General features: G+C 40.5%; 1 protein-coding gene across 3 annotated transcripts; it reads right to left on the bottom strand.

Moving 5' to 3' along the window:
- Positions 1 to 1,212: 1,212 nt before the first annotated feature.
- trim3b (tripartite motif containing 3b) lies at positions 1,213 to 15,634 on the bottom strand. 3 transcript variants are annotated; one of them, XM_080866229.1, is made up of 17 exons: positions 12,026 to 12,162; positions 11,488 to 11,851; positions 11,313 to 11,392; positions 10,011 to 10,140; positions 9,792 to 9,902; positions 9,487 to 9,638; positions 9,155 to 9,335; positions 8,837 to 8,938; positions 8,552 to 8,650; positions 7,891 to 8,043; positions 7,149 to 7,527; positions 6,538 to 6,641; positions 6,259 to 6,426; positions 5,930 to 6,098; positions 4,366 to 4,436; positions 4,110 to 4,250; positions 1,213 to 4,007 (listed from the first exon to the last, which is right to left on the bottom strand). In XM_080866229.1, exons 4-17 carry the CDS (start codon positions 10,014 to 10,016, stop codon positions 3,855 to 3,857), a joined length of 1,989 nt encoding a protein of 662 aa, XP_080722355.1. In that variant the 5' UTR covers positions 10,017 to 10,140; positions 11,313 to 11,392; positions 11,488 to 11,851; positions 12,026 to 12,162; the 3' UTR covers positions 1,213 to 3,854. The 3 variants fall into 3 exon arrangements, with proteins under 3 accessions (XP_080722355.1, XP_080722353.1, XP_080722354.1); XM_080866227.1 differs by lacking the exons at positions 11,313 to 11,392; positions 11,488 to 11,851 and adding an exon at positions 15,456 to 15,634 and having other exon boundaries at positions 12,026 to 12,201; XM_080866228.1 differs by having other exon boundaries at positions 11,313 to 11,851.
- Between the last annotated feature and the right edge of the window lie 3,766 nt (positions 15,635 to 19,400).

Below are 19,400 nucleotides of genomic sequence, written 5' to 3'. Positions count from 1 at the left end.
CCTATGAAAGCATTAAGTGTGTACTTATGTTTTCCCCATGCTGTTCCTGCGGTTGGGTGGAAGGCCATTTTGTAGTTTATCTGAGGTTTTACTTTTAAGACTTACACTTTTTAAATTTAAAGGTCATTTTTGTTTACCATGACTGTATCGTTTTCATCAGCTTTCATTTACGCTGAGTTATTACATCCAGCTGATAAAAATGCTAATAGCTTTGGTTCATTCTACTAACAAAACAGGCTGCTTGCCATTTTCATCCTTCCGTTCCCTAATCTTGAAATTGGGTGTGGTATTGCTAATTTCATTCTGCAAGAACATTTAAGGAAGAGGTGAGAAGGCTGTTCTTATTGTGTCCTCCTTTCTTTGATGATGACTCTTACTTGTTCTTGACTTAAAATAATTTGGGTTTCATGACGGCCATACAAATGTGTTTAGGTTGACAATCACATGCATACTTGAAGTAATACTTCAGAGAACCATTGCTGATTAAAGTTTTCTTCTGGCAGGGTTTTATTCAGATTAAGCTGATATTATTATGATTATTATTTTCTTTATTTATTTATTTTAAAGGTTAGAGGTTAATATTTATTCACTCTAGCCAATCTTTTTTAAATAGCTTTACCAGGAGATAGTTTTAATCTAACCTTATATTTAAGAATCTATTTATACACTGCACCACTGAATGCCTGGTGTGTAGCAAACACTTGTTATACACCAGCAGAGACTGATTCATCAAATGCTTAAAAGTTATTGGCTGCTGGGGTGTCTTGCAAGAAACTGGAAAGGCCGGGCTGTTATGACTCATTTGATTTATACAAAGGTCTCTTGAGAGGCTTCGTGTCAGTGTATTGTAAATGTGTTTTATAAAGTATTAAGTAACATTTTTCTGTGCAAAAAAAAGCCGTGAGAATATGATTCTCATGTCTTAAGTCCCAGTGATGTCGAGTTCTTTTAACATTATTGCAAATGCCAAGCCAGTAGAAGCCAAGAAGCAGGCAAGTGACATTTTATCTTATTTGACAATAGAACAATAGAAAAAGAGGACATCAGGAAAAAAACAACAACTGGCATAGTAGGCAAAGTAGGCATGAAGAGAGATGCTGATATCTAATCTGGCCAAGAAACAAAGGAAAACAACTGAAAATTCACTGTAAAAATGAGTCTACTGTATAATACATAAACTAAAGTTTAGTTATACAAAGCAGGCAATTTGCAGTAGTTTAGTCATTCTTTAATTTACAATCATACCTTCCCCGTGATACATGAACGGACTGATTACTTGTAAATGGCCTCTTGTAGTACACAGTTGTATACACAAAAGTTGATGTCATTTTATTAATACTGTGTGCTTCAGTTTTCCCCCCACATGTCTTTTGACAGTTAAAAGCAACAACAAAAAGAATAAATACAGTCTAGTGAGAAGGGAAGTTTAGCTCAATCTGTCAGTTTTCCAATAAATAGGAAATGCAGATGGAAAATCAGAATGAGTCAGTACTGGGGGACAGACAGTATTTCTAAAACACAGGTGAGAGATGATTTTGTGTCACTGCATATTAGCTGGTGTTTTTGTAAGAGCCACACGCACAAAAAAACAAAAACCTCTAAACATTGAACTACAGAGCAAATGAATACAAATCCTGGAAAATCCACGATAAAAGTGCTTGTCAGCTACAACAGGAATATGATTGTAATATACAGTACACGTTCTGATTATGTCAAAATGAACTATACATAGAGGCATATATTACTCTTGCAAACTATATAACTCTCATTATTTGTATTCTGTGCAATGTTCAACAGCAACTTACAACAATAGGTTTTGGCAGAAGGAAACGTCACTGTTTGACCGGGAAGAGTCAAAAACAGAAAACAGCTTTGAGTGCTACAAGTTACAATGGTATAGCTAAGTTTGGCAAAGAGGAGGAGAAGGTTCAAACCGACCAATTAGAAAAATAATTTGTCAAACAAATTATGTAGAAAAGAAATTTGTAAATAAATAAATTCTTTTGCAAAAAGGAAAAAAAAAGAATACAGCAAATAATATGTACTTATTACAACTTTGTTCCACTGATGTTTCATTCATTCAGTTAACTACTTGGCGTGACCTTGTTTCTGTTTAAGTGCTGGAATATGTAGGCTATATAGACACCAAATCCATATATATATGTATAAATATATACATACGTGTAAATGTGCATATGCACAACTACAGTGAATTGTAGGTATGAATATACGAAAGTGCAAGGACTAGTTACTATTATTTTGTTTTGCTAGTAGGGCTCCGACTTTAGGGTGAAGGGGAGCTGGTTCAGATATTTAGCCTTTTTTTTTAACTACTGTGCTTTTTGATGCTTGTCTTTGGATCCCAAAATGAAACAACTTGCATATACGTAAACTCATCTTATGGCTAAATAGAAAAAAAAAAAAAAAAAACAATGATAAGAATAATTTTAATTGTGCAGTGATCATGTCAGACTGATAAGGTGCAGAATGAGAATGATAAGCAGTTCCTTTTAAAACAACACATTCCTGAAGTTTCTGCAGAGTTCGCTGATGAATATTGTAAGGCAGTGACAAGAAGATCATTTTCAGAGCACACGAACATGCAACGTTGTTCAAGGAAAGACCTGAGCATTTTTTTTTACTCATAAAGCATCATGTTCCTTTCAGGAAACAGGGAATCTTCATTGCGTTGCCTTGTTTGCTGGATACTGAGTGTTGCCCATCTGCATTGCCAAAACAATTTAAGACTGACAGGCTGTGAAGATACACTTGGGGAATAGAGCTAAAAGGCCTTTGAGCCAGGGGTTAATTTCCTGTTCATTTTTTCCTGTCGATAGTTGGTTAGTTTTAGGCTCTAAGCCAATCAGAGTAAACTATTATGCTTATACCTAATCTATGTCATTCATACACACACACACACACACAAACTTTTTTTTTTACTGTGACATTGATACTAATCACAAATTTAGCCAAGTGTTTGTGCAAATAATTCCCATGCGCTAATAGCTCAGGCTTCTAGCTGCCTAAAGCACTCTGTTTCCCTCAATAACTTGACATTTCAAGTTATTAAGCTGAAATTTTTAGGTACCAAAATTGAATTATTGATTTTCAGGCACGCAGCTCTGTGAGAAGCGCAACACTGCCCATCTGCTGATAAAGCCCATCTCAAACCTCAAACTAAAACAGCTTGTTTCAGACAGAATCATGCAAAGCTACTCTAGTAGAGTCCGAGAATAAAAACATGAGGTGGAGAGAAGCATTATAGCTCAGCTTTATGGAAAGTTAAAGTTAGACAAACCAAGAATGACAAAATATAGACATGCCTAATTGATTGTTTAGGTGTTTTTGATATATGCATGTCTGTCTATGGACCTATTTAGCCATGTAACAGCAACGCGACTGTACAAGATGTAGTCATCTAACTTTGCAGGTGTATAGTTGAGCAGAGGCTGTCTCACATTCTTTAAAAAAAAAAAAACGCAAGTATTTGAAAGTCTCTATATGAGATATGTTTACCTGCTTGATTGTTTTTAAAAATAGAAGTAATCCAAGAACTCACTGCCGTTTCAGTAATTATGGTTTCTGTTCTTGCAGTAGTCAGTAGTTTTTGTGATATCTAGCCAATTTTGTCTTTGAAAACATTAAAATTGCATGTTTTGGAAGTTTGTTCTTAATATCATTTCTGGACATTAAATCCTTGAAGTATTTACAGACAAAATGAACAGGAAATTAATTTGTGGACATGGAGCCTCTGGGAAGTGTGCAGGCATGTTGCAACTTTTTCTCTGCAAGAAATATGTGACATTGCTTTTTAAAGCAGGAGTTGGTGGTGGCGGCGACATCTTCCCCTCAGTCTACTGCAGATATCTGTAAACTTTAAAGCAATGATTGCCAGAGTCTGCAACAGCCACGTGTCCATCTGAGGTGAGCGCTAGGCCCTGGGGGCCGTACAGCGGGTCTGCCGAAGTGTTAATGTAGGATAAGAAGGACCCTGTGCTGTCAAACACCTGATGCAGAAAAAAAGGTCAGAATTTTCAGCAATTCTGTCACAACAAAACACAGCAACGGCGTTAAAATTACATCTACACGTAAACTGCAAGCTGCCTCACCTGTATTCTGCTGTTACCCCAGTCAGCTACAATGATGTTTCCATTGGCATCCACAGCCACGCCAGTGGGAGCGTTGAATTGGCCGTTCCCTTCGCCATGAGAGCCGAACTTGAACAGGAACTCCCCATCAGCGCTGTACACCTGAGGCAAAAAGCCAGAAAAGTTCGGTCAGCATCTTCATGTGCACGGCCTCCCTTTAAAATAAAAATCACAGCTAAGGTGGCAAACTCAGACATAGGTCGTCTTTTTTTCTTACCTTCACAGAGTGATTGTGAAAATCGGTCACGATAATTTCATTCTTGTTGTTCACGGCAACAAAATGCGGGCCTGGATGAGGAGACAGAAGCAGGTTATGTTGGTAGTTAAAGCAGAGACTGTTTCCTGTTGTTTATGCATTGGCTTCACTGTTAGTAGGCTGACTAAATGTAGTTTTCATCTATAGTTTGTCTAAAGCTGCAATTATAAAATAGGAAACCCTTCTGATTGGATGCGAGTAGTATGTTGTGCTTCTTTTCATGCAACATTTCAAGTCAATACTGAAAGTTAAATTATATGGAGAGGCTCAAGGCCTAAATCATTGTTATGCATGCACTGCCCAATCACAGAATATTTATATTGTCTTAGTCATACTGTCAGTGCTTACACTGATGGTTGGGTTACTCGTCCAGTTAACTTATCATTAAAAGCAGACCTCGAAACTGATTATATTAAAATACCACAGAATGAGTTATTGGAAACAGTAAAATTCATTCACACCGATCTCTCTTTTCATAGCCGTTTTTCACCCAAAGCACAATACACACAACAAACTTATCTTAAAAAAGAATAATTATGATTCATGTAATTATTACAATGGCATGTAATCTCATCTCTGATCATTGCTGCACAGGCACAGCTTCATCCTGCAGGGTTTTTTTTTTAAACAATCAGAGATCTCAGGAGGTCAGACACATGATCACGGATTTGGGTTAGACAGAGGGCACTGCACTGTGGGATTAAGGTTGCAGCAAGGCCACACTTAGTACTTACTGAAAACTGAGCCAGATTTATTTATGTTTGGGCCAAGTTTTTCTGAGTTGGAAAACAGAAGGAAGAACAGAAAGAAAGAAAGAAAGGAAGGAAAAAAAAATAGCTAGTCAGAGATAAAGACATCCAAAGAAGAAAAAGCTCAGGGAGGTGCAGGGGGGTGCTGCTGCCCGGCTAATGCAGTAATACCGTGGGAGTTTCGGGCACACAGCCAGTGTTGTCTTTAATATTCTTCATGCTGTTTGCTGCCCAGAGCTGACGCTTTAAACTGCGCCTACATTAGTAATGGTGCTCACAATGAGGGTTTTTAGTTGCTAATACTAAACAATGATAAAAAACACATTGCAAACACTTTCAAAATCCTGATTTACTGTCTACTAAAACAATCCTGTTACTTACACTCAAAAAATATTTATGCATAAAATGAAGTAATCTGATTACATGTAAATTTTCCATGTAACTACAGTGTACAACATTACATTTAATGGAATATGGTCAAATGAAATTTACTTGAATGTTACACATTGAGTTTATACCAACCATATTTCCCTTAATGATTAATTATTTTAATAAATTAACCTTTGATTTTTATGCATTTCACTGTTGTGCAGTCAGATATTTACCTTTGCTATTTTCCTTTAAAGAAGTATAAAAAATGTTATCCTAAATAATGGAAGTGTGTTTTTATTTCTTTCAGTATATTTTAACTCACTTTAATTATTTTGCCAAATATTCAAAATTTCATAACAGATGTTTGCTTGTCTCCTCCCCGGCAGTGGCTGCCTCCTTCTCACCTGCAAACTGTCTGTCAGAAGTCCCTCTGCCTCCAAACTTGGTCACAAGTTTCCCATTGGATTGAAAGATGAAGACGCAGCAAGCCTTGTTGTCCACAGTGATGATGTGTCCGTTCTTATCCACAGCCACACCCTTGGGACCCATGAGCCGTCCTGCACCGATCTTATTCTGTGATGCAGAGAGACAAAAAAGTAGTTTAGTACTTTTTCAAGCTGAAGGTAAATGGTGAGGCAGAAAAACACCAAAAGACTATTTTTTAATAGATTTCACATATGAACAACCCTTAAATGAGGCATTTAGTGCTGTTCAGCCTGCACAGAGATCTTACCTTAAACTTCCCATCAGGAGAGAAGATGCTGACCCACCGATTGTCATAGTCGGCCACCACAATGTCACCGTTCATGTCAACAGTGACACCCGTTGGTCTTTGCAGCTGCCCTGGAGACCGACCTCTGACCCCAAAGCGCATCTTGAATTGGCCATCATTGGAGAAAACCTGCAATTGGGTCCATCAAAGCAAACAGTTTTAGAGTGTACGGCAGAGTACACTCGTCTGAATATCCACTTCTGTGCAATCACTGTGAAACACGTGGCTACACTGCCTCACCTGTATGCACTGGTTGTTGCTGTCAGCCACCACCACTCTGCCATTACTAGAGGCTGAGATCCCCTGGAGATTTGTGAACTCGCCTTTCTCTCTACCCCGAGAACCTGACAGAAAAAAAAAGGCAAATACTCAAGAAATGTGTCATTTACCATTTTCACATTAGTCTCCAGTCTTATACACTGTGCACTCATGCCGATCGTTTACCAAACTATGACATACGTTTTGTTGGATTCATTTCCTGTCTCCCAGGCTTGGGAAAGTTTGTTTAAAGCGGCAAAAGAGTTCAAAAGTAAATTACAGAAACTTGCTTGAATTAAATAATATGAAGAAGTTGCAAAACCTTTGAATGCCAGTGACATTTTTTTTTATCTCAGCCAAAGCCAAATTGTCTATAAAAAAAAATCTATAAAACAATCAAGCCAGATCAAAGTTTTATTGTGTAGTCTATTGGCATGAACTGGAAATTGCAACTGCCTGGAGCGGAGAGTGTCAATTTAAAAGCCTGTCTTGTGGCTTAGAAGCTAATAAATGATGACATAAGTATTCTTGATTTGTAACAAAGATAATGTAACTTGTGTAGGACATAATTTGCTTTTCCGTGTCTCTCTTACCCACTCTGTAGATGAGCTCATCTTCAATGGGGTTCTCCTTTTTCTTAGTTGTGCTGTACATACTGGAAGGCCGTCGCACTGCCTTCTGCCGTATGTGGCCAGCCGTGCCACTGGGGGACTTCACCCTCCGCTTCACATCGTCTGGAGATTGCGGAACATCTGACGGCTTAACTGCTCGCAGTCGGAAAGGGCTGCCACGTACCGGCTGTCCGTACAGCAGCAAAGAAAACGAGTACTCTCCCTCAGAGCGTAACGTGTAGCCCACCTCGTATGTTCCATTCTTATTGTCCGTTATCTCCGTCTCTGCAGCCCGGCTCCCATCAGCGGACGTTATCTCTGCTTTTAAAACTGCGTTTCCTGTCCGCACCAGCTCCCCATCCTGCAGATAGGGTTCACTGAGTCAATTTCCGAACAACACAAAATCTTCAATATTCACACGGCAGCCACTAAAGAAGCACTTTCCACACATGCATGAGAAGCTTATAATAGATTTCTTTTCATAAAAATAATCCCTGAAAATTGCCTCGGTGACCAGAGTAGCCACCGTGAAATAACTTTTGGAAACGAACTCTGATAAATGCTATGAATTAAAATGAAAAGCTAAATTGAAATAGCCACACACAAGAAAAGCAAATAAATGTCAGTAAACCCATTAGAGCCAAAGCAAAAAGTAAATGGCTTAATTTACACATATAGCAGAACAATATTACGATAGTAAAGCAACATAATTCAGAGACAGTACTTTGTCTTTTGTTGTCACAGTAATAGTTTGGTGTTGCCCAGTTGCTGCATGGCGGAGGCCCTCTCCTGTGGCCACGGAAGTGTGAGCCACAGCTGCTGTGGTGAGGAGAACACCCAGGTTCTGGATGGAGCGCCGCAGGCCCTCGGTCTCCACCTTGAACACACAGCACATTTGAATTTTTGAGTTTCTTAATACTTTTTATTATTATTTTTTATTATTAAGTCTTTCTGTGTCTGTAGCTGGTAACTACTAACAAGCTAATGGTACTTTACGACTGGGTTTATACATTTGTTTTATTACCCACACCGAGGAGGTAATGTTTTTGTAGCATTGCATGCCTGCTGTTCAATCTGCTGGTATATGGGAATTGTAAATATTACTTTTGCTGCACTACAAGCTTCTTTCATTACATTTAAAAAAAGAAAACAAACTGAATATATAAAAAAAATCCTATAAAAGTAAACACTGCCCACAGATTGAGCTGCCTTGGTGGAGATTTGTCCTTTCTGAGTACTGCTTGTTATACATGTAGTCAAATTACAGTCACGTGAAAAATAAAAAGTTTCGACAGGACTCACGCAGACCTGCGATGCGACAATGTAGGAGAATCAGTCAAACCACCACAATAAAAACAGAGGTCACAACAGACAGCAGTCGTTACCTGGCAGTCCAGGTGTGCATTCTGATGAGGTTTCTCTGGGAAGTCATGTCTGGCCAGCGCGTTTACTCGCTCACTCATTTGCTTCTGAACCAGCAGCACCTATTCTTACAGGAGATGCATACTGTATTTTATTTAAAGTCCTTCCCCCCCATCTGTACCTTTTAATACAGAACAATATAACTACTGCAGAACAGACATTCTGCTACATTGCTGCATGAAACTTGAGAGTCAAATCCTATAATCCTGTTTGACAGGTTGCTGGTATATAAAAATTTGCCTGCCCACCTCAGTAGCACTACCATGGCTGAGAGCTTGCTCTGTGAAACTGCAACTGCTCTGAATATGTTCCTTCCCCTGGAGGAGAGCTGAAAGCTGGGCCTGCAGGACCTGTGCTCAAGAATGAGAAGGAATAAGAGAAAACAGACACAGGAGGGTCAGTAGAGCATGTTAAAACAATACTGAAGATGAGAAAAAGCAGCTGAATACATTAAAAAAGAGGAAAATTAGGAATTAAATGTCAAGAAAGCAATAAATCTCTGGTATTAAGGACAAAAACATATGCATGTGCATATACATGAGTGAATGAACTGGTCATCAACTAACTTTCTGCTTGGTACTACAGATATTCTCCAAGTCTGTGATGAGGGCCGTCTTGCGCTGATGCAGCGCCTGTTCCAGCTCTTCAAATGTACTTGTAATTTCCGCTACTGCCTCATTCTTCCTTTCACTCAGCTGTCGAGAGATCTCACTCACCAGCTCAATGGCTGCTGTTAACTGAGGTAGCCTGCAACATGAAACAAGGTGAAAATGTATTCCATAGCAGCTGAACACAATGAAAATGTCTGACAGATGAGGCACAGTGTGCACAGATCGCCTAAGGTCTGGACCAAATGCTTAAGCTGCTTAAAGCTTTCCCGAGGTATCAAGACCCCCACCTGCTGTGTATGGCATCCAGCTGTGTCTTCAGCGCAGCCTTGTGCTGTTCCACCACATCCCGCAGAGGAACAGTCATGTGCTCCCTGTGCTCGCCCTCTGTGCACTCCAAACACATGGCTGTCTCACATGACTCGCAGTAGAACTCCATCACCTGCAGAGGGAGACAGAGCGAGTCATTCTCTTGCAAAAAAAGAAATTAATGTAACATTCAGTTCCTTTTACACCAATTACTGCTTGAAATAACATGGAAAGGAATTTAGGTAAGGTGATGACTTGAGTAGCATATCTCAAAAGAGCTTCTCACCTTTCCTTCGTGGTTTGGGCAGCAGAGCGGCTTCCCTGCAGCTGCAGCACTGACTGATTCCAACACACTGCAGGCCTCTGGCCGCGAGCACTCTGGGTCTCGTTGAAGGACCTAATGCAATACATTCTTATATTCAGTGTGGAACAAGGAGGTATTTCTTTATTTTGTTATTTGTAATGCGCATTTGAATTATCTGGCTAATGCATTGTGTTTTCAAACCTCCATAAGATTAGTGATGAAGAAGTTGTTCTGCAGGGCACAAACTCCTTTCTCTGGCAGGATAGATGTCTGCCGGCACACTGGGCATGAGAGTGTCAGAGACTCAGGGGGAATGTAGGTCTGGAGACAGCTGAAGGAAGAGGCCAACAAATATATAAATATAAAACTTAGATAACCAATACAGCAGAAAAAAAAAAGAAGAGGAAGGTGTGAGGAAGACAGAGCAATCACATAATAAAGAGAGGCAGTGCCTAAATAGTGCTCCTGTCACAACAAATAAGGCAATAGAGTGGATTTAAATCAATACAGAGCCCACAGGCTTGAGAGAAAACATGTACACTCTCTTTGAGTAAGTGAGCATCTGGCAAATCAATTTGACTAACAGAGTCACTAAGAGGCAAAACAGTTCAATCATGAATACATGTGAAGTGCATTTTTTAAGGCTTTTTTCTGTTTGTGCATCTATGTGTGCGTTTGTGTAGTTTGGATTCTGGCCTGGCTTCACGCATGCTAGTAGTCACATCTATCCTGCTTGGCTCTACATGCTAAAGATTTTTCCAGGTTTGGTTAACAAGCCCACTGGAGTGTATCAACAACATTAGACGCTAACAAGGGAAAAAACCAAAGCCAGTCAGTAACTTTCAGGTGCAGTATGCAGACTGCAATGCATTCCTTGTCTACAGCCCAGGTGCCCACCCTCAGGTGATGTACAGCTGTATTTCTTTAGTTTCTGTAGTTAATGATTTGGCGATTAATACAGTAAGAAACCCTGAGTCAGTTCTCAGGATAAGTCTCTGTGTTTTTACAAAAGTATGTTTGGCAGCTGCTTAGGCTGCATGCTGGAACAATTATATTTAATTTATGACAGCATACAAGCTCGTATCAGCCAAGCCTCCCTGTTTCTGCTTCTGAGAACAACTGAGAGGTTGAACGAAAATATTTTTTCTATCAAATATTTTGTCAAAAATCAGACATGAAGCCCGCTGGGAGCAGCAGGCAGGGATTCAAGGGTAAGAAAATGTTATTTATCTATTCTAATTGCTTTTACTGTTGTTGTAAAATGTAATTATTTTGGCATCATTTCTATATTATGAAGTAGTCGTATCCTGAGGTTATATGCAAAAATGACAATCACATACAGAGGACATCGGGAGCAAAATGAAGCAAAGTAACACCCTCCCAAAAGGAATAGGCCCAGCGGGGGTTTGCACCACACCCCTCTTTAAAGTACATAAACCCACCCCAGCATTAAAACATCTGTCCGGAAATATTGCGTATAGCCCTAGACAAAAATCTGTTCACCTCAGCAGGACTCCACATCACATGCTATCCAGTTAAACCAGGGATTAAACTTGCCCTCCGGTGGGCAAATGCAGCTCAGACTGCATGGGGGAAAAAAAGAGAATTATCTCATACTGTGTGGCTTTTAAAAAGCCATTCGATAAATATTTGGTAGATCGTGGGTTTAGGAGCAAACCAGTCTGAAACATAATCCTGGTTTTCTTCTGCAGCCAACAATATGCCCCTTCTTCATTCTCCATCCTCCCACCATGACCCACAACAAGCTTTCAAAAAGCTTCCTCCTGCTTGGCTCGGCTCTAGCATTGTCACCTGAGGGGGTGTCATCCTTCCCAAGAAACTGTGGATTGAGCCACTGTAATTGTGTCTCTCAACAGTGAGCCTTTTTTCAGACTGCAGTCCTTGACAGTCCCTGATGCTGAGGAATGCACTTATCCCAGCAGCGTCAGTGACGAGAAGCGCTCTGAGCTTTTTAATTGTGTGTAGGGATTTGCAATAGACGAGGTTCCTCTATTGGCCAGCGTGTAGGTATGACAGGAATTCTATGATAACAGGGTAAGAGACAGGATTTACTAGAAGAGAGACAGGTATGGTAAACAATGTACTGTAGCTCCTTTGAATGGCCAGAAATAGCTACGTGCAGCAGACAGTGCGAGCAGCAGTAATTAGGACTCCTGACCGGTGTCATTGACGCAGACAGCACAAACATTAGTTACCTTTCACAGAAGGTGTGCAGGCAGGGCAAGACCTTGGGGTTGCGGTAATGATCCAGGCAGATGCTGCAGACCAGAAACTGCTTGTCTATCTGACGCACCACAGGGCTGGTACTTCCAGCCTCGCGCTTGGCCATGGCAAAGGAAATTTAAAGCCACGGACAACGACAGCAGTTAACCTAACAAGAGAAAGAGAAAGATGAAAATATTAAAGAAAAATGCTGCACTCCAGCTTTTTCTTTGGTCTTCTTTGCTGAGCTATTGTTCAGCAAACTTTTCAGAGAAGGTACCAGGAACCAAAGCAAAACAAAGCTGTTTAATGCCTTGATCAGAACAAGCACACTGTTATGCAGTTATTTCTAGGTTAATACCAGAGCAACGTCATCTGAAAGAGAGCTGAAAGAGGCTTGCAGTTCATGCTCAGCAGATGCACATGAACCATTATGGCCAAATGCGTGAGTAACACATTAAAGTTATAAAATACAAAAATAAGCAAAGAAGGCGTAAGAAAGAAAAGGCTTTGTAACGAGCAAGTAAGCACTCAACAAAAGGGTTGTTTTTTTGGTTTTTTTTTTTACAAATCCACAATAATCCATTGAAACAGTCGTAGTTTTGAACATACAAAAAAACAAAACATAAGAAGTTTAAGCTGGAATAGGCTTAATTTCTTATTTTATGAACCACACAGCTACATTTTCACATTCACAGCAAACAGCACACCTCTGTAGGTAGAAGTTACATGAAAGCCAGAAACCAACTGTAGGGTGACCAGAACAGAGAAGTCTGTTATTGTTCTCACATTAGGAAAAAAAAGCTATATATATGATGCAAGGTATGGATATTTTGCCTAGCAACACAAACCCCTGCTGCCTCCACATGGCCCACTTTCACATTCAGCAGTGCAAGGTCAGCAAATACGGCAAAATTAATTACAGCAGTAAAAAAATGCTAGTGAAGCATCGCTTGCAAGATCAGGTGTTAACTGAAAACAAGCATCCAGTGCAAATATTGTACATACGTAACAAGAGGTCATAACCACATAGCTTGACTTGATGCATGGCTTGAATTTGCACTTTTGTTGAATGCTGTTCATATCATTTTCATCTCTCTGTTGCTAACAGCAATGAATCCAGCCACATTTTCTCAGTAGGTCAGCACATGCATTATTCATGCATCAGGCATGCACTCATGTGCTCATACAGATGGAGGGGTGAGCGAAGAGTAGTACATGCCTCAAGTAAATACACAATGATAGGAAAGCAGTTATAAACATTACACACACACACAGACACACACTGACTATCATTATCCCCCCACCAGACTTTCCCTCCTGTCTGCACATCTGTCGCTGCTGGATCTAATACAGCTCTCAATCCCCTGTCCCATCTCCGCTCGTGTCCTATTGTTAGTTGTTGCCCACCGAGCATGAGCACGCGCACGGACACTCACACACCAGAGTGGGTAAAAGCCAAGCTGTATCTTTCCAGTCTTTGCACAGAGGATCCAATGACATACAGTCCCCACACTGGGAGGGTAAAGGTCACATCTTAAGCCATCAACTCCAAGAACAACATGTCACATTTTTACTCGGGTTAAAGACATGCAGGGTGTCAAACGGAAATGATTAGCGGTAAGTAGCTTATGTTTTGTCTAAATCGAAATATGCATTGTTCTCCATAAGTCCTCTGCTTTAAACCGGCATTTCAAGAGTATCTAGTTGTCTTTGCTGGACTCCAATGAAAAGAAGCTGGAATGTCTCCCGAGTGTAGAAATAATGGGGGGATCAACTACAGGATGTATTCAGTTCTTCAGCACAGTTCTCACACTTCTCCGTCATTCTGTTTTTCTGTACTAGAACACACCGATACTAATATCATCTGTTATGACGTCTGTCTAAATTTAGACTCGTGTATTAGTGACTAGACGAGGAAGCAATGACAGTGAGGCTAAAATAAGACCACCGGTCCTCGGGACAGCAGGACAGTGAGGTGATTTGTGTCCATTCATCTACTGCTGGTTTCACAGCACTTTTCAGACTCCGCATTCTTCTTTCACAGCGGTCCACCCAAGAAAAGTGCCAAATAATAAGTACTCTTCCTTAAAACACTGGAATAAAGATTAAAGTAGCAGTGTGAGATGATGCAACTTTCAAAAAAGAAACTTAATTTAACATGTTTTTTTTTTATTTTTGTATCTAAACTATAGCTGAGGCAAACCTTTTGCACTTTCGAGCTTTAAAATGAACTTGATGGAGACATGAAAAGCAAACGCTGTAACATCAAGAAGATTTGACCGCCGTGGATGCACATGAATGAATACACTCGTGCGTGTACACGGTTACATGAATTCAGCAGACCAAGTTTTGACACGGGCCCCATCTTCATTCATGCTCACTTAAACTCCTAAGTAGGCCACGATGCTTAGTTTTGATGGTCTAAAGTATCCATGACCAGTTTTTAACTGACAGGCTTTAAAGTGAGTGAAGGGAAGCAGATTTAGAATTTAAACTCAGCAGTTAAAGGCACTGGGATGGGATAAAGCCAAACACATTCAGGATGCATGAAGAAAAATTATGCATGAAGAGGACGCGTCTTTGAGAGAGCTGCCAACTAATACCATAAAAGCAAAAATGTGTCATAATTCTCCTGGCCATTATAAACACAGTAATAATAGCAGCAATGCTGCTGGTGACCTTAGATTAAGTAATTCCCCAAACTCGCAGTATTATAGTATTTGAGTGCTGAGCTAATTGTTTTTGTGTGTGCGCTTAAGCGCATGTGTCACGTTCTGTTTACTGTTGGCTTTACAGAACACAAAAGAGACCATGTTCTTCGTCTCATTCACGACCGAAACCTCTGCTGGTGCTTTACCGTACCACAGGATCCTCACAGTTTGGGTGAACTCTCTCTTACAGAACACACATGCAGATAAACCTGAAAAAGTGGCAAGACGGGATATCAAATGTCTTCTTCTCGCTTAAGAAGCATGGTGGGAGAGAGATGGGTTAGAGCGCGAGACATTTTAACAGGCCAGAGAAATAATGCAGGAGAAGTATGATACTCTCTGCTGTCTTCTCACTGTGATACACCTGTGCAACACCAACAGATAAGAGCTGACAGCCTGTGTAAACACACAAAACACCAACACTCCACTGTGATGACAGGTGAGCTGATACTGTAAAGTTCACTGGTTTCACCGGTCTGACCCATATCGGATCTAAATAGGTTGTATGTGGACTGCAATGTAAAATGAGCTTGACATCCCTGATTTGTATCAACTACAAAGAACAAACCAATAAAACACACACACACACACACACACACACACACACACACACACACACACACACACACACACACACACACACACACAGGCAAACATGGACATGAAAACAAAAACAAACAAACACAAAGTCAACAGAGACACTACCTACTGTCGGTGAAGTGGAGTACATCTGTCTAGAAGACTTCATGGCAACTCTGTGTTAAGCCACTGTAGCACTCAAGAACCAGCACACGCCCTGAGTCACACACTCTTGCCTTCTAGTCTCTCTCCTCTGACCGCTCTTCCTTTTCCCTTTTCCTTCTCTCGCTTTTCCCTTTTCCATGCAAGGCACACGCACTGAAGAGGGCTGAGCGGGGATGACAACAAAGGGTGGGACTGTAAATTGAAAGTCCCTCCTACTGTCAGTGCCGTTTACAAGCATGAGCTCACTCTATGCCCTCCTACTGCTGTGCTCTGATTGGCTGGGAAACCTAAACCAGCAAGCAAGATGTATTGCATCATGGGCCAACAATTTGCGCTGGACTGGGGGGTGTGAGTGTTGGACAGAAAATCTTAAAATCCAAAGAACATGTTGCACAAAAGTCCTGCTGAGTAATAATTAAATTTGTGAAATACTTTGCACAATGATTAGAATATATGTTATATTTGTATAATCTAGTATCCAGTTATGAGGAATTATGTCATTACTTGGCCATCCAAGCATGCAGATGCATGCTTGCAGACACATTTAGGGCAGCCAAATAAAACAGACTTATATAATTCATGAAGTCACTTACAAAAAAAATAACTTTAAGTGAGAATATCAGAGCATATGCCCTCTCCATCTAGTATCAAATTACACATATGCACGGATTAAGACGGACACTCTGAACTGAAAAGGGGATCATCATTATGAAATTTCTTGCCGTGGGATAATTTTGCACTCAATCCCTTAAATGACCCGTCCTTGTGATGTGGTCAGAGTATAATCTGAAGCCAGAGGTGACGATTCTCTGACAAAAAACATCAATCTACATTTAATCTGTTCGGATTAAGTCCAGTCCTCTCTCCTCCCACGCTCTACTTCCTCTGCACCCACCCACACACACACACACCTACCTTTCCAAAATTCTGTCATCCTAAACTCAAAACGCAGACTGATGTGCTAGATGTAACAGGAAGTAGAGGGATAAGAGGATGAAGACAGAATGAGATATGAGCAGCCGTCTGAAGGGAATTTATTGTTGCCTCATCGATGTTCTGGCACAGTTTTGTACATTTTTGTGTGGCATTGTATGGCACTTTCAAAGCGCAAGGAATTTTTGTAGCCACTTATAACTGTTAAACAAGCGGTTTGAAAACTTGTGCAACTTGATAGTTACAAGATAGCACTTACTAACATGTCACCATTGGATGAAACAGTCTATGAGCACATCTTGTTTTTGGGTTCCATAGAGAGGGTATCTGGCATGACCAATATACTCAATGCATCACTGCAGCATGGGCCACCTTTTCAAAAAGGCCCTTGTCATCTCTGCAGTGAGCACTCGCACTCAAAAGCATTATTAGTTCTCCACAGTTTCTGCTGAAGCGACAGTTCGTTCAGAATATATGACACCTGCAGTTATTAAATGGGAAGAAGATGAACCACCACTGGTATCACCAATGAGCCCCTTGAAATAAGTAAAGGTAATATGAAAGGAGTGTGCCGAAAAAGACCTTTTTTCTCTTTTTTATTCCAAAATAAATAAAGATTGCAATTAAGTCTTTTTCATTTTTATTACACTAATGCTTTTGGATGAACACACAGCTGCAGTTAAACCTGCGACTTGCGTAATGTCAACAGTCAAAAGAAACCGTTCTGCCTCAGGGTTGGAGTAATGACAGCGATGAAAGGGATGTTCCCTTAAAACCCCAAAGAAATAAAATCCAACCCTCACTTCAGGGAGTGAACAAAAAATAATCAAGTAATCAAATAGCTTTCACGCTGCGTTTGTTTTTAATTATTTTTTTGGTGGGGCCTTTGGTGTTCTTTTTCTTTTTGTCAGTCCTGTGAGAACCGACACAACGTGGCAAATGATGTGACAAGAAATGTTACATAAGCGTGAGTAACAAGGGGTTGCTGTACTTTCTTGGAGCCAATAACATACCGGCTCCCAGTGCTGCACATGGGGCTCCCAGTGCTGCACTGTGGCTCAGGGGGGTTGGGAAGCGCATCTGTAACCGGAAGGTCGCCGGTTCGATCCCCGGGCTCTCTGTCCTGGTCGTTGTGTCCTTGGGCAAGACACTTTACTGGTGTTGGCCGATGGCGCAATATGGCAGCCTCGCCTCTGTCAGTCTGCCCCAGGGCAGCTGTGGCTACAACTGTAGCTCGCCTCCACCAGTGTGTGAATGTGAGAGTGAATGAATAGTGGCATTGTAAAGCGCTTTGGGTGCCTTGAAAAGCGCTATATAAATCCAATCCATTATTACCTGATATTTTGCCATTTTTTGCTTGATCTTGTTGTCTGTTAGGTGCTCTACCTACATGACGTAGTGTTTCTCTGCCAAACTCTCTGGAAGCTCAGCTGAGAACATTTGGAAAGATGTGGAAATGATGGAAATTCAGAGAATTAAAAAAAAATCTATCAGAAGCAACACAAGGAACACGCAAATACTGCTGGTTATTTATTCTACAATTACAAATTGAACAGGAAAGATGAAAAGGAACATGATACTGAGATCTCAGAGACTGCTGTGATGGTGCTAGAGTTTGACAGCTCCAGGTCTGACACCATTCCTCAAACACACATAAGCTCTTCAATTCTGAGTCATACTATAGCCCCACAGCAGTCACACGGCAGCCAGCAATCACATAATAAAAAGCATACCTCACTCTCAAATTTGTTGTTACAAAGACATATACACCAGCATAAAATACAAAGATGGTGTGTATAGTCCAGCACGTGTAATCCCCCTTTGTGTGCTCAGCAACCTTTTATTCTCTTGCGCAGTCCACTCTTAAATCCCGACATACATGTATGTATTTCTATATATAGAGCTATCAGTTCTCATTCCCTTCACACACCAGGCACGTGCCCAGCATTGCAAACGCACTGTGCAAAAGCACAGGGATCCTCAGATGACCAGCATAAAAATGACTCCAACATTAAGAAGGAGCCAAACATTCACATCAGCCTCTCTTGTGCATAACTACCGCACATAGTATAGACCTGCAGTTTTTTTATGCATGCTCTTGTGCTACATTCATGTAAACTGGCTATAGCATCAACACTTCAAAGCATGGCCACAAAGTCCTCAGTGTTCGTTTGTTTTTTAGTATCCATCAGTATGTGCGAATGTGTGCAAAGTTACCAATGAAAAAAATAAAGAGCATCACAGCAAGTACTGACCTGCATAATGCTGGCTGTTATGCCTGCATAAGGTTTTATTATCTCAGGTTTTCTAACTGAATTCTCGGCAAGTTATTGTCTAAATACAGATCATTAATTCATCAGACAGATTGTTTTAGGCTACGTAGATGCTGAGACTATATACATCTACTATTGTAAGAAAGACCAGTTACTGTCAGCATGCAGTAAACACAGGTATACTGTACATGAATGTCACTTGACTGAAGGGTAAAAAGAAAATAGTGATGCTTTCTGTCAAATACAGTGGCAGTTATCAAACTGTCTTTACACAACGGCTGGCCTCAGGGAAAGCAGGTGTGTGCATGCATAAATTGTGCAGCGGATGTTCCACTTAACACAAATTTCCTTTCGGCTTTGCAAACTAGTGGAGGCCAGTGTCTAAGTACCAATAGTGTTGACACATTTCCTTCTGCAATTATTCTGTAAATGTTAAATGTCACACTTTTTACTCCACTCTCTCTTCTTAGACCATTAGTTCTATATTCTAATTGTAAACTGCTGAAAAATTAAAAATTAAGAATGACGACTTAAACAATCTAAAGCCTCAAAGGGTTAAGGATTTTGGATCCCGCTGCCCACTATGTCATTTAGTTTGTAAGAAATTACACGATGTATGTCATTAAAGAGTTTCAACTAGAATTGTTTTTTTCAAGCTGTGTCCATGAGCATAAAAAAAATAAACTGCCAAGCAAACTTTTCCA

This window comes from Rhamphochromis sp. 'chilingali', assembly GCF_963969265.1.
Source record: "Rhamphochromis sp. 'chilingali' genome assembly, chromosome: 19".
NCBI lineage: Eukaryota > Metazoa > Chordata > Actinopteri > Cichliformes > Cichlidae > Rhamphochromis > Rhamphochromis sp. 'chilingali'.
This window is presented reverse-complemented; position numbering and strand designations above follow the sequence as displayed.